This window comes from Gallinula chloropus (assembly GCF_964237585.1).
Source record: "Gallinula chloropus genome assembly, chromosome: 15".
Lineage (NCBI taxonomy): Eukaryota > Metazoa > Chordata > Aves > Gruiformes > Rallidae > Gallinula > Gallinula chloropus.
In genome coordinates, this window is record NC_140100.1 from 15,133,006 (window position 1) to 15,155,154 (window position 22,149).

At 49.1% G+C, this 22,149-nt stretch overlaps 1 protein-coding gene across 1 annotated transcript in view; it reads right to left on the reverse strand.

The window, feature by feature from the left end:
* Positions 1-465: 465 nt before the first annotated feature.
* The window catches only part of DNAAF8 (dynein axonemal assembly factor 8), a gene marked incomplete at both ends in the record, with an annotated part of 93,084 nt that continues 71,400 nt past the window's right edge, over positions 466-22,149 (reverse strand). The window contains 7 exons of the mRNA XM_084271211.1: positions 466-543; positions 3,662-3,731; positions 8,122-8,207; positions 9,765-9,982; positions 12,244-12,364; positions 13,480-13,574; positions 17,133-17,328. Coding sequence (XP_084127337.1) covers positions 466-543; positions 3,662-3,731; positions 8,122-8,207; positions 9,765-9,982; positions 12,244-12,364; positions 13,480-13,574; positions 17,133-17,328 — 864 coding nt within the window. The remainder of the gene's footprint in view (positions 544-3,661; positions 3,732-8,121; positions 8,208-9,764; positions 9,983-12,243; positions 12,365-13,479; positions 13,575-17,132; positions 17,329-22,149) is intronic.

The following is a 22,149-nucleotide window of genomic DNA, read 5'->3' on the forward strand; positions in this document are numbered from 1 at the left end:
GTGCACCAATCTCTCCAGGTATTCAACCTTCCCTCAGACTATTTCCATGTCAGTTACTGCAGCTTTGTCTTTGGTACACAGAACAACACAGCAAACAAGAGTCTCTCCATAGCGTCTCTGGGGCCTGATGCAGTCCCCAGGCACCTGAGAAAACAACAGCAGTAAACCCCTCCCCCTATTTACTTTACTTCCTGAGCTTCTCCCAGCCAGAGGAATGCTCCAAACCTTGCTCCATGAACACAAGCAGATTGTCTCTGAATGCATTCAGCTGGAACCCACAGCTGTGGTTCATAGGGATTTGGTTTTGGGCACTGATCCTTCCTCCCACCATCCTCATTTACCTCACTGATGCTCACACCATACTTCAGACTTTATGTTTTAATGAGAAACATTGGAGCTCTTAGGGGCTGGGAGTCCCACACTGGCATCCATCTGTGGGCTGCTTGTGAGCCTTGACCACTTTGGTTAGCAATCCTGGGATTCAATTCGGTGGATGCTCTCTGATGTCAGGGAATCAAAAAGGCAGCAGAGCAGCTCTTGGGCCTGGGGAGAAAAGAAGGAAGGGGTAGGGGGAGAGCTGTGATTTCTCTGCATCACAAAGAAACTTCTTTTCAGAGGTAGGTTTCCCAAGGTGCTGACGCCAGCTTAGTACCCAGGGCTTCAGCCCATAACTCTGACCATGCTAATGTTACCGTGTTCCTCTCAAGTGTTACACAGTGTGCTGACAGTCCAGCCCCTGCCAGCACTTTGCTTCTCCTCAGAGGTTTTTAGGTCTCTTTTACAGGAATCCTGCCTGCTGCTGAGGGACTACAGACCATGCCAAGAGTGGCTGGGATGTGTTATCTCCATGTTGCTCTGCTCTAGCCCTGGGTTTCAGCTGTCTCTGCAGGGAGGGTGATGGTGGAGCTGCCATTGTGGCTGCTGGCATTAGTTTTGGGTCTCCAGGATTAGCACTGCCTGCCAGAGGAGGGTCAGCTGCATGTTCATGGGCTCTTGCTGAAGAATGGCTGTGCAGAGCATGCCCTTCTCCCAGCTCTGACCCACTAACGGTGGCAGGTCAATGATGTCCCAGCCCTGAGGCTGAGCAAAGCAACTCCCTGACAGCTGGGGAGGTTCCAGCTTGGGTAACGTGCAGGGACATCTGGGACAGCCTCAGAGAGGTCCACATGGAAGCCCAAGAGTCCCTAATGGTGGCACCAACAAAGCACAGCTCTGTCACTTCCTGATGTGAGCTGGTCCACCTGTGCCTGAGAGAAGTCTGCATGCAGAGCAGGGTCACTGCTGGAGAACAAGGAGCTTCCAAAGCATGAATTCATCTGCTCCTCAGGTACCTGTCTCAAATAGGGCAGGTGAAAAGGGCTACAAAAATGTTTCTCTGAGTGACTGCAGGAGAAGACAAGACAACTGGCCTGGACACAGATATCAGCACTGAAATTTCCCATCCAATTGCCTGTCCCAAATCAGCCAGGGAGCAAGTATGAAATTCCTTTTCACTTCCATGGCTCGACTCCATCAATAAACCCTGCAGCTGTGCAGTGCACGAGGATCTGAAATATATGTTCATTTAACCCTCCTGAACTTTGCCTCATATCATGTTGTTGCTCATTAGCTTTGACCTGGAAAGCCTGGCTGACATTTCATAAACTCATTAGCAAGAGATCAGAGGATCAAACATCATTTCCAGGGACATCCTTTGAGGTGCAGTCATTCCCCGGTGAGTTCGCTCCTCAGATCTTAGAAACATAGAATCCCAGACTGGTCTGGGTTGGAAGGGACCCCAAGGATAACAGAGCTCTAACCCCCCTGCCACAGGCAGGGACACCAACCTCCAGGCCTGGAGCTACACAAGGCTGCCCAGGGCCCCATCCAACCTGGCCTTGAACACCCCCAGGGATGGGGCACCCACCCCCTCTCTGGGCAGCCTGTTCCAGCCCCTCACCACTCTCTCTGGAAAGAACTTCCCCCTAATATCTAATCTAACCCTTCCCTCCTTCAACTTCACTCCATCCCCCTTGTCCTGCCATTATCCACCCTTTTAACAAGCTGATTCCCTCCTGTTTCTCTGCTCCCTTCAGGGACTGGAAGGCTGCAATGAGGTCCCCCCCAGCCTTCTCTTCTCTTCTCCAGGCTGAACCAGCCCAGCTCCCTCAGCCTCTCTTTGCAGGGGAGCTGCTTCAGCCCTCTGATCATCTTCGTGGCCCTGATCTTGCTCTGTGATTTCTAAACCTACCCTGAACTTCAGAGCAAAAGGCCCATTTAGAAAACAAACGTTACTGGTCACTGTGCTGCTCGTAACCCCCCGACCAGCGCTGCACCCACAGCCGGCTGCTGTGCCCACGCTCTGAACTCCCAACTGCTGCGAGCGGCCTCCGCTTCCACCAGCGCCAGAGGGTCTCGATTTGGGGCCTGGAATACCGGGAGGGGGGAGGAGGGCTGACCTGATGTGCTTTTTCTCTTCTCTCTCCCAGAAAGGACTCCGAGTGTCGCGTGACAGGCTCCTTCCCCAGAGCCGTGAAGCAGAAGGGATTTCACGTCAGGCAGAGATATGCAACGTCCTTTTCAAGGCAAATCAGAAGGCAGCCTGGACTCGCTGCCCTGTCACATTACTTGGCAACAGCCTGGCAGCAGCCAGCAGTGCTGTGACAGCCTTGCAGCGATGGCAGAGCCGTGCAGAGCTTCCCAGGCACCGCAGCGCCGACAAGCCCAGCTCTGCCCAGGGAGAATCTTACTGAGCCTCAGGGAAGCTGCTGAGAACAGCAGCTGGATAAGGACTTTTGGGTAGTTTTGCCTGCGTTAAAAGCAGGAACAGACTTCAAAGGAGGCTCTGTGTCTTTTCAGGCTCAGCCCTTGGAGCACTAGCACTGAAGGCAGCAGCTCTGATGCATTATGTGATGTTACAAACATTCTCTCACTCTCCTGCTGGATTTTCTTGGGGAGCAAAAGGGACCCCAGGAGAGGCTGGTCCACTTGCTACCATTTCCCATTCTCCCCAATTCTTTTATGCCTCTTAGTCCTAACTCTTTAGGTACTGCCTCCTGTATCCAAATCTCAGTTGTTTTGTACTAAACTGGGGGGATTACAGCCAGAGTTTTAAAGGTATTTATGTAGTTTATTCCCATTAGCTTGTCTTTAAAATCCTGGAGCACAGTGTTTCCTTTCCAGAGACAATCTACTGAGAGAATATTCAGCTAGTCCATCCCTGGAACAGCTAATGGTTTTGTTTTCATTTTCCATTTGGACTTGGGCTCCTCCAACATAACTTCCCAAGCACAGGACATGTGCCAGCTTGGCAGTAGGGCTGAACAAACATTTCCTGCCACTTATTTTGCACAAGTAGCACAGCTATCTTAGGAAGTGTTGATTTTTCATAAAAAGTAACTGACATCTACAGAAAATACCGAGTCTTTATCAAAGTCCCCAAATATTTTGACTCACTGCAGTGCCACTGGTGTCATGGGGAAGAGGGTTTGACAGGGTTTTGGTCCCACTGCCCACCATGTGCTGGGCTCTCAGTGTGAGCCAAGGGTTGGGGCTGGCATGAGGCACCACCTCTGGTTCAAGCAAATTGAAATTTTCTACTAAAATTCAAACAATTTTGACAAGTTCCATTCATTGCATGACACAAAGGACATACAACTGTGGCATACAGCTCACTACTTGCCTGTTTCTCATTTTGGGGATAAAGGAGATGCTGTGCAGTGTCCAGGACCGACGGCTTCTGCCAGCAGACACTGGAGGTAAAGAAAGAGGGAAACCAGCGTTACTCTGCCATCAGAGCTGTCAGAGACTGCAGATGACCTAGCTTTGAGGAGGACCACGCTCTGTGCCAGCAGCTCTGGCCATGTGCATCTGTTACTGAACTTCTTTACACAGATAAATCCTGGGTTTTACAAAGCTTTGTATAAATGGATTTGGATTCTTAAAATGTAAGCCTTCAAACAAACAGTAATGACCTGTTGCATAATGGGGTCTCTGGGGCAGTGGGAAACACACATAAACGTAGATAGGTAGCTCTGTGCAGGGTGTTTTTGTCAACAAAGATAACTCAGAGTCCAGGACTTTCTGGGATGTTTTTTCTAAAGCCCGGGACCTTCTGAGCTGCCTTCAGCAGCAGGGCCTGCACAGCTACTCCTTGTTTTGCTCCAGCCCACCTCCAGCCACATGAGCTGACCAAAAGACAAGAGAAATTCAAAGGTAAGACATAAACTTCAAAATTGCCTTTTAAACTAACTCCCTGCTCAACAGAGCCTTAGGCTTGCAAACCCTCCAGAGGCTTTGGAAATCACTCCCTGCCCCCACATCCAGGTATTGTGCTTGGCAACAGTTTTCCCTTTGGTGGTTTTTCAACAGCTCAGATTTCACATCTCCTGTGTTCATTTTTTGATTTCTACACCTCTTTTCCCTCCAAAGCTCCCAGAGATGAGCTTCCTATAGGGATAACATCACTCCCTGCTAGCAGCAATTAACGCTTGGTAAGAATGTTTCATCAGAGAGAATAACATCCAGCTAAGTTCCTTAACACTTGACTTTTGTTCTGATTGCATTACATTGTCTAAAAGCAGGAAGGCAGAAGGCCTGGCCTGCACCCTGGTTTTCTTCTGAGGCAGCCAAGTTTTTGGCTTGCTTTGGTCAAGTTCAGTACAACATTAAGGAGGGGAGCTCCTGAGAACCACATACAGTATAGTTCAGGTCCTACCAACCATACAGGCATTTGAAAGTACCTTTTAAAAGCTCCAATAACCACAGAGGAGCAATCGCTATTAGATCAATATCGCTTATTAAGGCAGCTAAATCTAGTTTGTCATGCACAAAGAGCAGAGCAAGCCTTTCTTCCAGGAGCTGCTTTGAATCTGTTTGTAAATTCTTCCCTCTGCCACCCTGCAGCTAGGAAGTCTGGCTGTAAAAACAAGTTATGACAGGGAAAATTCAAATGCTTTCTGCTGGAGATCCAGGCAGCTGGATGCCAACAGAGCAAGAAAGGTAAGTCTTAGATCTTTTTCTTGTCTGTGGATGGGATAGGGTCACTTCTCTGGATTCTGCCCCCCACCCCAAGTCCCCACTGCTTCAGCTTCCCCTCACCTCTTTCTTCCAAATGCTTGCTTTGCCCTGCCCTGTGAGTTGCCCTTGACACCCTCCCAAATTTTCCCAGATTTCTACTTTGGCTCCACTCTTTGCAGTCAATCAAGCTCACAGGCTGCTTTTGTGCCCCCCACCTGCATAAATTGTGTCCCCTTCTCCGTTCTTCCTGCCCTTTGGTGCAGAAATAACATCTTCACAGATATCCAGAGAGCGGGCAGAGTGGGCACTGCTGCTGCTGTGCAACAGTCACTACAGCTGCAAGGGCCTGTACTGGTCTTTAAGGCAAGTAAGTGCTCTGCACAGCGCGTCCTCCAGCGACTGAATGTCTCTCCTTGATGTGCCTCTGCTAGAGCTGGCTTAGGAAAGCTTTAATAGGCTCTGAACTACGAGCAGCTATACTAGCAGAGCTGGCATTGTTCCTCTCAACACCTGATTCCTCCTCCTTATCACAGCCCATCTCTGACATCACATCCCAGGCTTCTATACAGATGGTGACGTTTCTCCCTGTGGCACAAAGCCTAAGTAATGTGGCTCAGCCCTGAATCAACTCCCAGGGCTGGGAGATAATCTCTAACACCCTGGTACTTCAGCAAGGCAGCTGAAATGCAGGCTGGAACCTGTGCAACACGAATCCTGGGCCCTGGCAGCAAGAGTGAAATAAACACACAGGGATTTACTCAGAACAAGATGGGTCACGTGGCTCCTGCTGGTGAAGTCATAAGTGTAATTAACCTCAGATGTTATTTTGAAATGTTTATAAACGAGGCAATGAGGATGTCTTAGCGTGAAGTGTCCTTATGAGACACTAGTTCAGTCAGGCTAGAGTTTCAAAGGTACTTGCAGAGTGGATTTTAGGTGGTGCGGTGGCTTGTGATACACTGTGGCTACGGTTCCCTGGTGGCTGAAGCTGATCCATCCCAGGATGAGAGGCTCCCCCATCCCCATCCCTGGGCACACCTTGCTGCCCCTCCCTTCCACAAGACTCATCTACCATGAAGGCAGATACATCATTTTGCACGGGGTAGGCGGCAGAGCGGATCCTGCTGTGTGGGAGTGTGTCCCAACAGCCAGAATTCACACATGTGCCTTTGCTGTCTGGTGAGGGAGTTTGTCCATGGCCCAGACAGCCATACTGCCACAGCCTGGGCTGAGACTGGTTGAACCCACACCTATTTCTCCCTGGTTCCCTCTCAGCCCCTTGGCTTGCTGCAAATAGCAACGAGAAGCAGCTGCAAGGTTTGCTCTGGGGGTACTGCCCCGACACTGGCAATCTTAAAACATACCATGCTGAGCCTACTGAAGAGGGAAACACGGGGCTGCAGATCTTGTTACACAGCACTCAACTCTGATGAGCTAAAGCCTGGGAAAAATGAAGAGGCTGTGCTGACAGGCACTCCCTCAGAACTCCCTTCAGCAATGACCACTGGGGTTCCCAACAGCTCGCTTTTCCCCCTGTAAACTGGGGAAAGAGCAGAAGGAAACTCATCAGCAAGATCCTGGGAAACTTGCTCCTTCCTTCCCCTTGGCACTGTACCTTGTCAGGTAAAAGGTTTGGAATGCAGCTCCCAAGGGTGGGATTTTAAATGAATGGGAGAAATATCTAAAGTTTGAGTGGAGCATCTCCCCTGTGAGGAAAGGCTGAGTGAGCTGGGGCTGTTCAGCCTGGAGAAAAGAAGACTAAGGGGGGACCTTGTTAATGTTTATCAATATCTGAAGGATGGGATGCAGGGGGAAATGGGCAGCCCCTTTTCAGTGTCTGTGGAGACAGGACAAGGGGCAATGGCTGCAAGTTGGAGCATAGGAAGTTCCACACCAACATGGGGAAGAACTTTTGCCCAGTGAGGGCGAGGGAGCCCTGGGACAGGCTGCCCAGGGGGTGTGGAGTCTCCATCTCTGGAGAGATTCCAGCCCCGTCTGGACGCTGCCCTGTGCAATATGAGCTGGGGAGCTGCTTTGGCAGGGGGTTGGACCTGATGGGCTCTTGAGGTCCCTTCCAACCCCTGTGATTCTGTGATTCTATGATTAATTACAAAATGTTTAAAAACACTTTTGAAAAGCTCCCAGTGAAATTTGCTCTGACTATTCTTCTTGTGACTGAGGACCCCAATGTTTCACTGAAGTACAAGACCTCCAAGGTGTCCCAGCTACCAATTGGAATGTTCAGATTTGATCTCCGTGATGCTTGTGAACTCCTGAATCCCTTATTGCTGTCCCATTGACAGTGTTATCTGCAAGTCCTCCAATGGTACAGCCAAAGTCACTGCAGCCCTATCGATGTGGCTGCTGGACTGCTCTTCACCAAGGTGTCAGAACAAAGACTCCCCTGGCTTCCTTTCCCAGAGGAAACCACGTGCATGATCTACAAATCGCATTGCCGAATCAGCCCCTGTGCAAGGAAACCTTCCCTCTGGGGAACAGTGGGTTAATTGGCCCAATAATCATTCTGTTTCACTAATCAGTCCCTGTAGAAGGGTTCTGTTTGTTTTACCAGGCTTATAAATCCTCTCCCCAGCATATCTGGTGATTTATTTAAGAGGCTCAGTTTTGATTTTGCTCTCTGGTGTTTGTTTTGAGTATTTTTTTTCTCTTTCATTGAAAACACAGGATCTGCTAAGATATTTCTCCTAGGAATTGTATTGATGGAGCAGGTCTGCTCCCAAAGTGAGCCCTCATTGCAGAGAATTCCCTGTATTCCAGAAACATGCCACCAGGCCTCACACACACTCCAAGGTGTCCCAACTACCAACTGGGATGTTCAGATTTGATCTCCGTGATGCTTGTGAACATCCTTAGCAAACAACACAACTCTGTATTTAAGGTTTCCAGTATGGGACACACGACTGGGGAATGCCCTGAGCTGTCGACCCACGAACAACAACGTAACTGAGGAAGAAAAGGCTGCCTGTGAGTGACATCTGACCTCCTGGGAGTCCAAATTGCAAGTGAATTATGGAGAAGGAAGGCAGCTGCCCCCCTTCAGGGCCCCCGCTCTCTAGCAGGGGGCTGAGGCAGCACTGGTACAGTCAGGTTGTCCTCACTTACCTGTCCAGCAGGGAGTCGAAGCGAATGACCGCGCCGTCTCGCTGCGCCGCCAGCACCAGACACAAACCGTCCATTAAGAGGGAACACTGCAAGAGAGGGAAGAACAGAGCTTTGGTGTTGCTATTCACTTAAATTAAGTCTGTAAGCCTTGCTGATGAACCGCTGACAGCACAGATAACGGCTTGTGTGCTGAGGGGATGAAAGTCACAAAGCAACAGACTTTCAAATTGAAAGAGCATCACGGCTGAACTGTTAGTTACCCCGCTCCTATGGCATACTATTATTCCTGTTCCCTTCTCTCAGAGTGAAAATAAGCAGGTTTCTTAGGCATGTTATTCAGTCACTAAGTCTGCTGGAAGCAGGAATACAGAGACAGCTGTAAATGTTGAGATATTGCAGTAGGAACACTTATTGAAGAAGCCCATCTCCCTTCTGGCAGGGGAGAGCAAATGCTGTCATGTTCACCTTTGGCTCGGCAGTGCCAGGCCCTTTGGGAACGCGCCAGCTCTGCCCAGAGTAATTCATCTCAGACAGGAAGAAGTGTTTCCATCACCAGGAGAGCAGTGCTGCTGCCATGGCTCTCCTTCCCACACGCTGGTTCGCTTTGTCCTTCCTAGAGAGCTGCACACATTCCCCTGTGCAGAGAGATGGCATCCTCAGGGGAACCGCAGGAGAAGAAAGTAGTGCTTAGACTAATTGGATGCTAGGTGTAATTGCTGTTCTGTACAGCTGCACTTCAAAGGGATGCTGTCAGTTTAAAAAATCACAACCTGAAAAGATCTTACCTGTTCTTATTACGGATAACACCTAAGTCTCTTCTAACTGAAAGGCTGGAAGCACAAATGTTTGGCTGTGTTTTTTTAGAGTAACTGCTGCATGTCTCCGACAGCCCTTTGGTGACTGCTACTTCCAGCATAAGTAGTTTCCCCTTTGCTTACTCTACCTCTGCTCCCGACAGCACTTTCTTGCATGTTCTACCTCACAGCTTTGCCCTAGCAATGCTCCTGAAGCAGCGGGCTTCTCCACCAAGTGCAAAGAGAAAAACAGCCTGGGCCAGATACTCCGCTGACGCAAGGCAACGTTATCTGCTCACCCCAGAAGCACATCTCATGCTTCAGCCCCGTGAGCCCTTGCTCAAACCCCATCCTGGGCTGCAGCTCGAGCTGTCAGCACCAGCTAAATGAGAAGCAAAATGAAATCTCTGCCTAGGACTCCAGGGCACAGCCCAAAAAGTGGAAGGCATATTTAGCACTGTAGAAGAGGATTAATAGAAACGGTATTTATATGGATAAACCAGAACAGGATACAGCAGCAGAACATACATAACAGCAGCAACTGTGTGCTGATAGGTGAGGGGAATGAAATGTTTGATGGGGATGTGCTACTCACGTGAAGGATCCACTCACACATAATGATGTCAAGGTTGGGTGTCGGTGGGTGGGGACGCCAGGCAGGGGCTCGCCAGCGAGGCAGGCTGCCCGCATGACTTACCAGCGGTACCAGGGCTCAGATGCAGCGCTGCGCTAATAGTGCTACCAAAGCAAGTTTGCTCAGAGCCAGCCTGGGTATCTTAGCACAGCATGGCATTAAAAGGCTCTTCTTTTGTGCCAAGGAAGCAAAGCACAACTCCAGCTGCTTCGTACCTTTGCTGCAACACTGCACTTGGCTCTGCTCAGCGTCTCAGAGATGCAGAGAGCTTGTGGTGCATCCAGGACAGTGAGGCGTGCTCCGGTCACCCTGAAACCTCTGCCAATGAGCCGATCGAGCAGTTCGACATACGGGGGGTGCTCTGAACCCCGCAGGATTATCCCAGGCAACACCAGGCAAGTGGTTTGGCAAAGGTTATCAAGCAACGGGCCATCTGATGGGAAAAGATCAAAACACAACAGATGCTTCTTTTATATCCATCCTTCCCCCCCCTGCACCCGTTAGCCCTCTAAGTAATTCTCCCCTGCCACAGCCAAGTAACTGGAAGGGCAGAGGCACCGGGGCATCGTTACAGCGTCTGGGATGTTCGCAGAGGCAGTTGCTCATCCTCAGCTGTCAAACTGCTGGATGCCTACGTGTATGTATCTGGAGATCACAAGACAGCAGTAGTGACCCCGTTTCAGGAGTCAGGCAAGGACAACTGCTGGTTTGCGACAGGAGACACCATTCCCTTTCATTTCTTCCAAGCAAAGGAATCTGTTAATCCCGCTGCTTTTATAATCCAGAGCGGGATTCTGAGCGGCGTACAGAAGACTCAGTGTATTTCATATTTTCCTTGTGATAAATCTGCCTGTCCATTAGGCAGCAGCTTGGTGATAATTATTTGCTGGAGAGAGAGGTTTATTTGTGTGCAAGAGCTACCTCTAGTGTTCAAGATGAGACCATAAAGTGAATGATGTGTCTGGCTCGCCGGAGGCACTTACTACATTGTGCCTGACGGTTCAGATCACGTGTCCTTGCTTTTCCAGGACAGTAACTCTTTGAAAAACATTTTCTGAGACACAAACACATCAGAGCTGCACACTGGTTTCCTTTTTACTCTCCTTCGGCATCTTCAAAGCAAACAGATCCTCAGGCAGCAGGAAATTAGGGGCATGTTATTTTGAGCTCTGCTCCCACCACTGGGCTGCACAAAGCTTGCAGAGCACCTGTGCTCCCTCCACAACAAGCTATTTTTTTTTAAAAATTATTTTCTTTTCTGCAATCTCTTCTAAAAAATCAAGCAGTGCTTCAGTCACAGCAGACCTGTGCTACAGACCTGGTTCTTTCCCACTGTGCTGTAAGCTGATGGGAGAAACACCCTGTCTGTCATCAGCAACAACACTTTGGATGGGAACAATTGCATGTCTCCTCTCCCTGCAGCTTTGTGCTCTGAACACAGCTTGAGTTGACATACCCCACCAGAAACATTGATGTGATCACATCTCTGCAGCTACCTGGACTAGAAGGTCAGACAGCTACATGCACAACAGCCAGGTCACCTCAAAAAAGCTGCTCAAACATACAGTAAGTTGCTAAGCTCTTGTTCAGAGCTCATACATCAGCTGGGCAACATGAATGATGTTGCAAGATAGGCCTCACCCCTCACCACAGGCATCAGTTAAGTCTTAAACCTTCATGCAGTCAGTCTCTGATGTATGTTTGCAAGGTAAGAAGAGGAGCTTGCCTGAGGATTTGCAATGATCATAAAGCACATGCAGGGCACAGCCTTAAGCCAACAGGAACTCACTGGTAATTACCTCAGGAAAAGTCCTCCTCCAGAGACCCCCTGCACAGAGCAACTTGGTGCCTGCTGAGCAGCTATGCTGTCATAAGACAAAGGTCTTGACTTCCCACCAACCCTCCTGCACTCACATGTGCTCTCGAGGTAGGGGGTCTATGCCCAGAGGTCCCACATCAGCAAGGGTTTGTGGTGGGAGGTGACAGCCTGTAATTCTCTAGCACTTTTAGCAGACCTTTCTGCCAGTCCACAACAACCCTGTGGTTTTACTGCTGGGATTTACCACCACAGCCATCAGGTGTAGTGCAGGGACATTTTCTCAGGTCCCCACCCTCCTGCTTGCCAGCCACATCAGAACTCTACAGGAACGAGACTGACCCGGTTCTGAACATGTCATTCTGAGCTGGCAACTCTTCAGCAGCTAGTGGGAACCAAATGAGATGTCAGTCCAGTTCCTGAGAGTCAGGCATCCACACTGCCAAAAGCACTCCTTGCACAGACTGGTATTTATCTCCTCACAGAACAGACGGTCTCACAGTCACCCATCATGTCTTGGCCTCTCCTGTGGCAGGACATGCAAGCCACCCATGCCAAGCTGCTGCTGAAAGGCACTGTGAAAGTTCAGCAGAGAAGTGTGCACTGTTGCCTATGCTAGCTGTGTTGGCAGTGCTTGTTCTTCTCCTGGTGATAAGGTCAGCCCTACATTTAAGGCCACGGAGGCGCTGGCGGTGGAAAGGCCTGGCAGGTGAACGGTTAAACGGCTGGACTCCACTGGAGCTGTTTGCAGCTCAGAGTCCTCTCTCCCTTCTGAAAGAACATCAATATCAAACCTTGCTGCCACCAGATGGTTTGTCTTGCTGTCCAATTAATCAATAAGAGTCTCAATCTATAACAAGAGTTACGCATTTCCTTACCAAGGCTGCATGGTTGCTCAGAGCCTGACAAATCGAGCTGCCCTCCTGCTTCACGCTTTATGATCTTGCGCCGCTTGCTGATTTCCACACTGACTATGGGGTCACGTTTCAGGTTATAGATCTGTGGGAGAGGAGGGAGGGAGAGAGAGAGGCAAGCCACGTGAGCGCCAGCACCTAACAGGAAGGATAACACTTCTGAAGTATTGATCCAGGCAAGCTGTGAAGCTTTTGTTGGTGGTGTTTACTTCTGCCATCACCAGCCTAGAAACCACCTGCTTGTCTAGAGATACACAAACATTTTTCATGCATTCTTTATTGGAGCTTAATTCAGTACAGGATCTTGTCATCTGTTTAAAGGCCCCGTACCCAGGCATCTGTCTAAGGTCTCTGCTCCCAGCTTTTCAAGGCCAGGCACTCAAGGACTGTGTCTGACAACTTTATCCAGCACCACACTGGAGTGTAGTAGGTCCCTTCTGTCTCTGAATGAACTGGTACATCCACACATCCCAGCACAGCACAGTCATGATGCTCCAGATTGAGTTGCAGAGGAAGAGCAACATATTAGTGAAGCATATTAAGATGTGGTCAGCCACTTCCTTTCCTGGAACTAACTCAGCCGGGTCACCTCTGTACCACATGGACATAACAAGGCTCCAACCCTTCCACCCCTTTGATGGGCATAACCCCATCATTGCAAACTCTGGTTTTGAAAACAAGTGATCAGAGGGGAAACAACATAGAGCACTAGCTGTGCAGGATATACTTACTGCTTCATTTGAACCATTGGCAAATCACAGAGGTTTGAAGCAGAGACCAGCAGCTACATCACATGAAGGGCTGGATAAGCAGGGGTGTGCCATGCTCAACTGTGTCATAGGAATCATTGATGATGTTGCTATCCCTCCCCATGACCTGCCTCCAAAGCAGTGGTGACTCTGGCTGGGAACTTTGCTTCCCAAGCATGAGCCCTGCTGCGCCCTCCTGAATTTACAGCACAGGTTACCAAACACACACAGCTGGAACAAAGTGCTTTTGCACCGAGACTGGCTGTCTCAGGCTGTCAATGCAAATTTATCAATGGTGGGAACAGCCACAGGAGAAGGAAACCTTGGCAGCTGGTGGAACAGCAAAACGAGCATTGCCTAAAGCATAATGGACAAGAAGTCAGGGGATAGCAGGGCTGAAGCCATTGCTCTGACACAGCAGGACAGTTCTCAGGACAGGGCAGAATCCTACCTCTTCCTCCTCTAATGTCTGAGTCTCGGCGCAGCACAGCCCTTCTGGGAAAAACAGCTTCACATCCTGGACAGCTCTTTGATAGGATTTGGAGCCTGAGAGATAAATACAATGAGAAGATTCTCTCAGGCCATGAATTAAACATTCTGTAGACTCACACTCATCTTTCTGAGAGATTGATGATGTGCAACTTACTGAAGTAATTGCTTTAAAGGCCAGCTGTTCTGTACAGTAATAGCAAACATTCAAAACCATTATATTTAGAATAGTTGCACTGCCTTCTTGGTATTTTGATTCTGTCCTATTATTGCTCAGCTTGTTCTTCATGTAAACAAGATTCCTTCTATTTCCTAACAGCATAGTCAAGGAAATAGCATTAAGGAGACTGTGAAACTCTTTGATACCAGCTCCAATCCTCCGTTGTTGTCCTCTTGCTCCTGGATCACATCAGGCTGGTCTTATGGAATGGGAAGGAGATGCTAGTTAGTAGAACAACTGTGTTTAGTAACAATAAAGTAAGTTTTAAATATGTTGGAGGCTCTGATTTACAACAGAAATCTGAACTAGTATGAGACAGTGCTGATAGCAGCACGTTCTTCTGTTCACCTGTGGTCAAGAAAGGTAAATTGAGACTGGAACAGGTACAGAGATAACATGGAGATCATGGAAGGACTGGAGAAGCGTCTGAAGAGCTAAAAGCCTTTGGTTTGTTTGACCCAACATGACACAAAGCTGAGAATGAATCCAGGGTAGAAAAGGAAAAACCAAACCTGCTTAAAGCACAGGTATTGGCACAGGAACAACTGGGTGCAAGCTGTATGTAAGTTTGAAAACATAAGAAGATCTCTAGCTGTCAGAGCAGCGAAATTCAGTAACAACCACCCAACTGGGGTGGATGTTTATGAAAGGGAATACATGATGGGGCTGTCTGTGAGAGAATTAACTGAACTCAGTGGCTTAAGAAGTCCCTCCAGGTTTGGCATCTGAATATTTCCCTATAAAGAAAGCAAGAGTGTTATAAAGCACTACTTGGAATGCTTTGAGATTTGTGGGTGGAAAAGCTATTTCTATGTAACTGAGGTTCAGCTAGATTGCCACTGTGCTGGCACAGCTCCACACTCCTGGGATACAAACACACAAAACACAAATATCCTTCGAAATATTACCACCTTTGCAGGCTACCCATTCAGAGAATCATGTCTCACTGCCTTGGAGCACTCAGCCCTGGTTGAACATTGTAATTCTAGGTACTCTAGAGCCAGAGCCTGATGAAGTAGTTTACAATCCTAAGGTCATATAAGTCACCAGCCTGTAAGTTGTGCCATGTCCTTCACATACCAATGTGTCAAATCTTCATTGTTTACATCATTGATGGCATTACAGAGGACACAAACACTCCCAAAGCTAGCAACATTTTACTCTCACTTTACTCAAGGTACCAGACTGTACAAGATGCAGGTAGAAGAGCTCTCTGGATTCAAGGAAAGGCAGACTATGGTGACTTAGGAAGACCCAGAAGAGATGAGTGCAGGGTTACCTCTGTAGCTGAGCCTCAGAGTATTAAAACTGCATCATTTGGCTCAAGTGTATCACTGGAACCTGGTCTTCACCTTACTTGAATTTCCCCACTCACTTTGGGAGTAAACACACAACTAGAGTTTGCTCTGCTTCAGCAAGATGGCATTAACCAGAAACCTTCCTCAGCTGGAGTAACACTGAGAAAACTGGGCATTCCCTCCTTGAAAGGGAAGATGGTCTTCCACAGTCCCCCAGCCAATTACTCAAGCAATGATCAACCTCTTCTTGCTTACTCCGTAGGTAAATTTTTCACCCTTACTGGAGGACAAGCTCGTGGAGGTGCAGGGTGTTATGAACACCCCTTTCCTTGCAGATACCTCCCTGGTATAGCAGCTGGATCAGACCGAGTCAGAATCACTGAGCACATTGCCTACAGCTGCATCCGTTTTCCTTGGCTGTGTGAAGATGACAACACAGCTGCCTCTCCAACACAATGCACAGTCGGGTCTCAGAGGGCAAGCAGTGGGCAACTAGTGCAGCTCCGTGCTCAGCCCAATCTCTGAAGGAAGCTGGGGAATGGAGGGGAATCCCTGAGCAGATATTGGAGGGCTTCTCTAACACAGGGAGTTCTCTGTGACTCCCAAGGAAAGACAGCATGAGACTCAGCCTCTCTTGCCAGAACAAACTAACCTTTCACTGAGTTGTGCTAGAGATGCTCTAATTGTAGCATGGGTACCTGGAGCTTTGGGTACTCTTAGCCATGACTCCTAGACACGACTGAGGAGTTTGCATCCTTGAGACAACCTGGATAAACAATCTGTTAATCTGAAGAGCAGAGAAAGCAGAGGCTGACAGTGGAAAAGTATTGGCTGAAGAGCCCTGACCATTTCTCTTGTGTGGGTAGATGCCGCTCTTCAGTTGTTCCCATGAATGACATCCTGTGAGTAATCACGGTGAGACACCTCCCCTGGTTTATTCTCGGTCCTAAGGATTATGATCCTATCTGATTAAAGAAAAAAGACTCTACATGAAGGGGTTGAGTCTCTTCTCCAAGCTGTATATTGTGGCTATGTCATTCCCTACCAGTTCTCCTCAAAGGACCACTTGCTATGGATGGACTGATTTGACAACATGGAATACAATAGAAAGAATCAAATAATCCAATGGATCTTGACAGGAAAGGTCTTCTGGAATCTGAAGACATATCATGCTTGCTAGCTCACCTGTGTTTATAGAAACTACTGCTTCTATTACTTTTATATTCCTTTAACTACATACAGCCCAACCAGTACCACACCGAGGAAAACCACTATCCACAGGCACCAAACTGGTGCTGCTTGATTCCTCATGCATTTTTGAATCACACTCGTGGCAGCAGCCCAGCCCCCCTCCAGCTGTTAATTCCCCTGGTTCTCTGGAGGCCCCGCTCTCAAGAAGTACTTCCCATTTTGCCATCCTTCTCCCAGGCTCTCAGCTACCTCCCCTCCCACTCACCCAACATACACACCTCAACATTCTCCTTCCCTCCCCTGCTGGCAGATGAACTGTGACTAGTCCAGCACACTGAGGATGCTGACTGGCTGGTGTGCCTCTGCTTACACATCAGACTGAACAGACAACAGCCAAGGTTACCTGTTTTCCTCAGTGAGAGCAATTTTTGATCCCCACTCTCTACCAAGATATTATTGTTTTGAGATGTTAAAGTAACTCCTTATCTTAGGGTCTTCTATCCATCTCAAATCTGGTCACAGGCAGCCAATGGATTATGGAGTTCTCAGGAGGGAACTCAGAGGCAGATAGAAGACAGATGGGTTCTTGGGGATAATTACACAATAACACAGCTAAAAGTACAAAGTGACCAAGCAGTGACAAGATCAAAGGAAATCTGTTCCGATGGGATTCAGATCTAGGGCTGTTCTGGGAAGAAACACTTCTTTATCCTCTGGGAGAATATTTCATAGCTGGAGACATACCCAGCTCAGCCACCATGAAAACAAGGGAAGTTTTGTAGGGAGTAATGGTCTCTGCCACCTGCCCAGGCTAGATCTATTGACAATGCAGGAGGTAACAGTACATAATGTCTTTTCTCCATTGGCATATCTGAGCCTTCAGACTTTTCTTTGACAAAAACTTACCATAAAATCCATTTTGGACTGTGCTGGTGCCATACTGAGCCCTCCAGAGGAGCGGATTGAGTGCTTGGGCTAGTTTAGGATCCTCTGGCCCCAGTAAATCTATCAGCTTCTTCACAGCATTTGGCCTCTGAAGACACAGCACGAGCACAGTGCCTGAAGTGAGGTAGGTACAATGAGCTTCTAGAGCAGCAGGATCCTGTAGAGAAATAACAGGGAGGGAACAGGTTATAAGGAACAGCGTTGGTGTGCACTGTGTACACCCCAGCTTTCCTGGCCAGATCCATCCTGTTCGAAGCAAAAAGATCTGCTGTCACTCCTTCCTTTCTCCCCTCTTTGTAACAGATGTGCTAGTGGGCTCTGCAGGCAGAGCTTCCAGAGCATGTACTGTGGCCACCAAGCCAGTATTCATGTGACATCCACCAGGTATCCACCAGCTTTTAGTAAGAAAGGCAACAAAGTCCTATTTCTCAGCCCCAGCAAAGCCTTGTGCTGGGACTTGCGCTGTGTATGTGTACAGGCTTGGTGCTGGAGGTGGGGTTCATTTCCAGGGAGTAAGGACAAAACCAAATCGCTACTCTGCAGCTGATTTGGCTTCTGCTGAGCTTTTGATTTCTGCAATACCCTGTTCACAGCACCTTCTGGTGGGACCAGAGGACTTTAGCAATATCAGCAGGGCCATAAACGCTCTGGGATAAGGAGCCACATAAAAAGAGAGTACAAATATCAGAATTTCTCTTTATTGAATTCATGAAAGGAAGAACCCCCCAACACACACCCCCTGCTGCTACAGCCCAGCTTCTCCCAGGGGATGGTAGAATTTCATATACCAGTTTGGATCAGGATTACAACAACAGTGAGCCTAAGACAAGGAGGCTCAGGACAGGGCACTAGGAGGGGGCTGAAAGAAGACAGTCCACCCTGGCACATTGTGCTTTGTGACAGATTTCTCTACCTTTGCTTCTTTCCTAAGTGCTGTCAGTTCAGCCTGTGACCACTTCTAAGCAGAGATGTTCCTCTTGTGGAGGTCACAACGCAAAATCACAGCATCACAAGGTTGGAAAAGCCCTTTAAGATCATCAAGTCCAACCGTTCCTGTCCTAAGCTAAACCAGATCCCTGAGCACCTCATCTCCCCATCTGTTAAACACACCCAGGGAAGGGGACTCAGCCCCTCCCTGGGCAGCCTGGGCCAGGCCCTGACAACTCTGCCAGGGCAGAACTTTTCCCTCCCATCTGCTCTGACCCTGCCCTGGCACAGCTTGAGCCCATTGCCCCTTGTCCCAGCTCCTGTCCCCTGGCTGAAGAGACCATCGCCCACCTCTCTGCACCCTCCCTTCAGGCAGTGATAAGGTCTCCTCTCAGCCTCCTCTTATCCAGAGAAGAACAACGCACCAGGATCTTTATTATAACCAAGGATGAGTGGCAATGATAACTGGCAACCCCTACGCCACTGAGAAAGCTGATTTGTAGGCTGGAGCCAGACATAATGATTGAGACACAAGGGCTAAAGTAGCAAGTGCCTGGGGCAGAAGGCTGCCAGTGGGGCAAAGGAGCACTCACAGCCTGGGTGATTGCTTTAATTAAGCAAAGCCTTGGAAAGCCAGGCTTGTTGCAGCTGTCTGCACAGAGTGGGAGGTCAGGGTGCCTGTGGCAGCTGCAGGCTGCCTCCTCTATCCCCCTTCATCTTAACAAAGTGGCAGCACCCAGCTCTGCCTCCACGTGCTCGACAGCGCAGCAAGGCCCCTGCTGCAGAGAAGCTCCGTGCCAGCACTGCCTGCTCTGTACAGCTTACGAGCAGCAAGGGGCTCAGCTCACTGCCAGAACCAACCCATGGATATTTATTTTTTTCCAATTTTTGAAGAAGTGAAAACAAGGGAGAAACCCACTGTTTGATTCAGTACAGGCTGGGGGTGACCTGCTGGAGAGAAGTTCTGTGGAGAAGGACCTGGGGGTCCTGGTGGGGGACAGGGTGGCCACGAGCCAGCAGTGTGCCCTGGGGGCTGAGAGAGACAATGGGATCCTGGGGGGCATCAAGAGGAGTGTGGCCAGCAGGTCACAGGAGGGGATCCTCCCCCTCTGCTCTGCCATGCTCAGGCCCCACCTGGAGTGTTGTGTCCAGTTCTGGGCTCCCTGGGATAAAAAAGACAGGGATCTCCTGGAGAGAGTCCAGAGAAGGCTGGGGAAATGATGAAGGGCCTGGAGCATCTCCCCTGTGAGGAAAGGCTGAGTGAGCTGGGGCTGTTCAGCCTGGAGAAAAGAAGACTAAGGGGGGACCTTGTTAATGTTTATCAATATCTGAAGGATGGGATGCAGGGGAAATGGGCAGCCCCTTTTCAGTGTCTGTGGGGACAGGACAAGGGGCAATGGCTGCAAGTTGGAGCATAGGAAGTTCCACACCAACATGAGGAAGAACTTTTCCCCAGTGAGGGTGAGGGAGCCCTGGGACAGGCTGCCCAGGGGGTGTGGAGTCTCCGTCTCTGGAGAGATTCCAGCCCCATCTGGACGCCGCCCTGTGCAATATGAGCTGGGGAGCTGCTTTGGCAGGGGGTTGGACCCCATGGGCTTTTGAGGTCCCTTCCAACTCCTGGGATTCTGTGATCTGTGTAGCAAAGCTCTTCTGTCTCTCTTTACTGTCTTTTGGTGATTCCCCAGTAAACACACAGATTTTGGGTTAAGGACTTAAAGAGGATGTTGTTTCTAATCGCTACCGACAGCGTCAGTGAGCCAAGGTGACTTCCTCCCTCCCGACAGATCCTCACATCCGCTCCAGACTCTGCCAGCCAGAGATGCCTTTATTTGCATCCTGCCTCCGCACCAAGCCGTGTCCTTGCTGCCACCCCAGCAGCTGCGGCGAGATGGCACATGTGCAGGTGACTTGAGTGCAGTGAGCAATTCTGTTGATGCTCACGGAGAGGAAGTTCCAGCTGTGAGCTGGCTCTGGAGCACTAACAGGATTAAAAAGCAGCAAAATTGTCCTTCTGCCTCTTCTGTTCAGAGTCACAAGGTAGGACTGGAGGGAACCCATCAAGTTACTGAGTCCAGCAACCTGCTACTGCAGGCAAGCATGGCAGGTAATCCCCAACAGGAGCATCAGATCCCACTGGAAAAAAAAATACCAAGCTTTCTAGCTAGCAGCCAAAACTAAATCTCTGCAGGACCAGATCCACAGGAAGGAGACACAGCCTCCAACGGCAGAGCTCCCTCTGGGACCAGCCCCTTCTCACACCCTGAACACGATCAGGTCAGGCTGGGAGTTGAGAAGACAACATCAGCTCTATTTATCTGACCCTTTTTTTTTTTTAATTCTTATTAAACATCAGATAACAGGCATTATGGCTCCTATGATTAGATAACCTCAGCAAACAGCAGCCCAATCCATTATTTATCATATGCCAAAGGCCAAAAGCTACTTAGAAACAGAACGTTAGTATTCAAGATGAAACAGCAATCATGTTCCTGAAGTCATGTTGCTGAGGGTAATTGTCAAAGTCTGTGTAAATAAACCATGTGAGAGATGATGCTCAGTAGTCTTGCTACCAGTGAATAAACTCCAAATCTACTATCAATTACTATGTACACAAAACACACGTGGGAGTTCTCCAGAGCTCCAGGTAAGGAGGAAGGAGATAAAAAGCCCTGGACAGAGTTTCTAGAAGGATCAGACACACTGGCTCCATGTTCTTCAATGGGAGAGGCTAAATTTCAGCAATTTGCCCCCCTATTAAGAGCCACCTTCTATAAACAGCACCGTGTCCTGCTGTCGATCTGTTTCTCGGTTCAGGGGACAATGAACATCGCTCCAATTCAAAAGCTTTAGAGGAAATTCAGCTGTGAAAAGCAGCTCTGCCCCCACCAGCTGCCATTGTAACACTTACAAGCCAGATTTTCAAAATAACCCAGGCCCTGAAGCATGCTGAGGCTTTTTGAAAATCTACCTCCTTCTCTTGGGAGTTCTGCCTTTTGCAGCCCTGGCGAATGAGAGACTTACATACACCTTCTAAAAACGAGGAGAAGCCCCCATACAGCAGAAAGCATTTCCTACTGTCCATTCCCCCTTGCCAAAGGCAGGCTGTTATCTCTGCTTTCTCACTTTCAAAACCTGTTTTGGGATTTTGAGGTTTGGCGACAGGGAGGGGATTGTCCCTCTCTGCTCTGCCCTCGGGAGGCCCCAGCTGGAGTCCTGTGTCCAGAGCTGGGGCCCCAGCACAAGAAAGATGTGGGGTTCTTGGAGAGGGGTCAGAGGAGCCACAAGGATGATAAGAGGGCTGGAGCAGCTCCCCTATGGAGAGAGGCTGAGTGAGCTGAGCTGGTTCAGCCTGGAGAAGAGAAGGCTGTGTGGGGACCTCACTGCAGCCTTCCAGTCCCTGAAGGGAGCAGAGGAACAGGAGGGAATCAGCTTGGTCAAAGGGCAGAGACTGGCAGGACAAGGGGGATGGAGTGAAGCTGAAGGAAGGTTTAAATTAGATATTTGGGGGAAGTTCTTTGCAGAAAGAGTGGTGAGGGGCTGGAACAGGCTGCCCAGAGAGGGGATGGGTGCCCCATCCCTGGAGGTGTTCAAGGCCAGGTTGGATGGGGCCCTGGGCAACCTTGTGTAGCTCCAGACCTGGAGGTTGGTGGCCCTGCCTGTGGCTGGGGATTGGAGCTCTGTGATCCTTGGGGTCCCTTCCAACCCAGACCAGTCTGGGATTCTATAGGATTATTTTTTTTTTTTGCCATGAACAAAACCCCAACAGTCTGTAATTTTTAAACTCATTAGTCACCAGCTCTTCAAGGAAACTAAATTGATGCTCAACAGCTGCTCTAGTGAGCTAGAGATCTCCAAAAAACAAGACAAAACTTTCATGAAGCAACCTCTCTTCGAGTTTACCTCCCATGTAGCTACATTACTTCCTGAGGTGGACTTCTGGGTTCTCTTTAAAATGTTTTCTGTTTCAGATGATGGACTAAACATCTTTGTATTTAGTTGCACGGTTAAAAACTGTACTGGAAAGCACCTCCTCAGCAAGCCCAATAGCCAC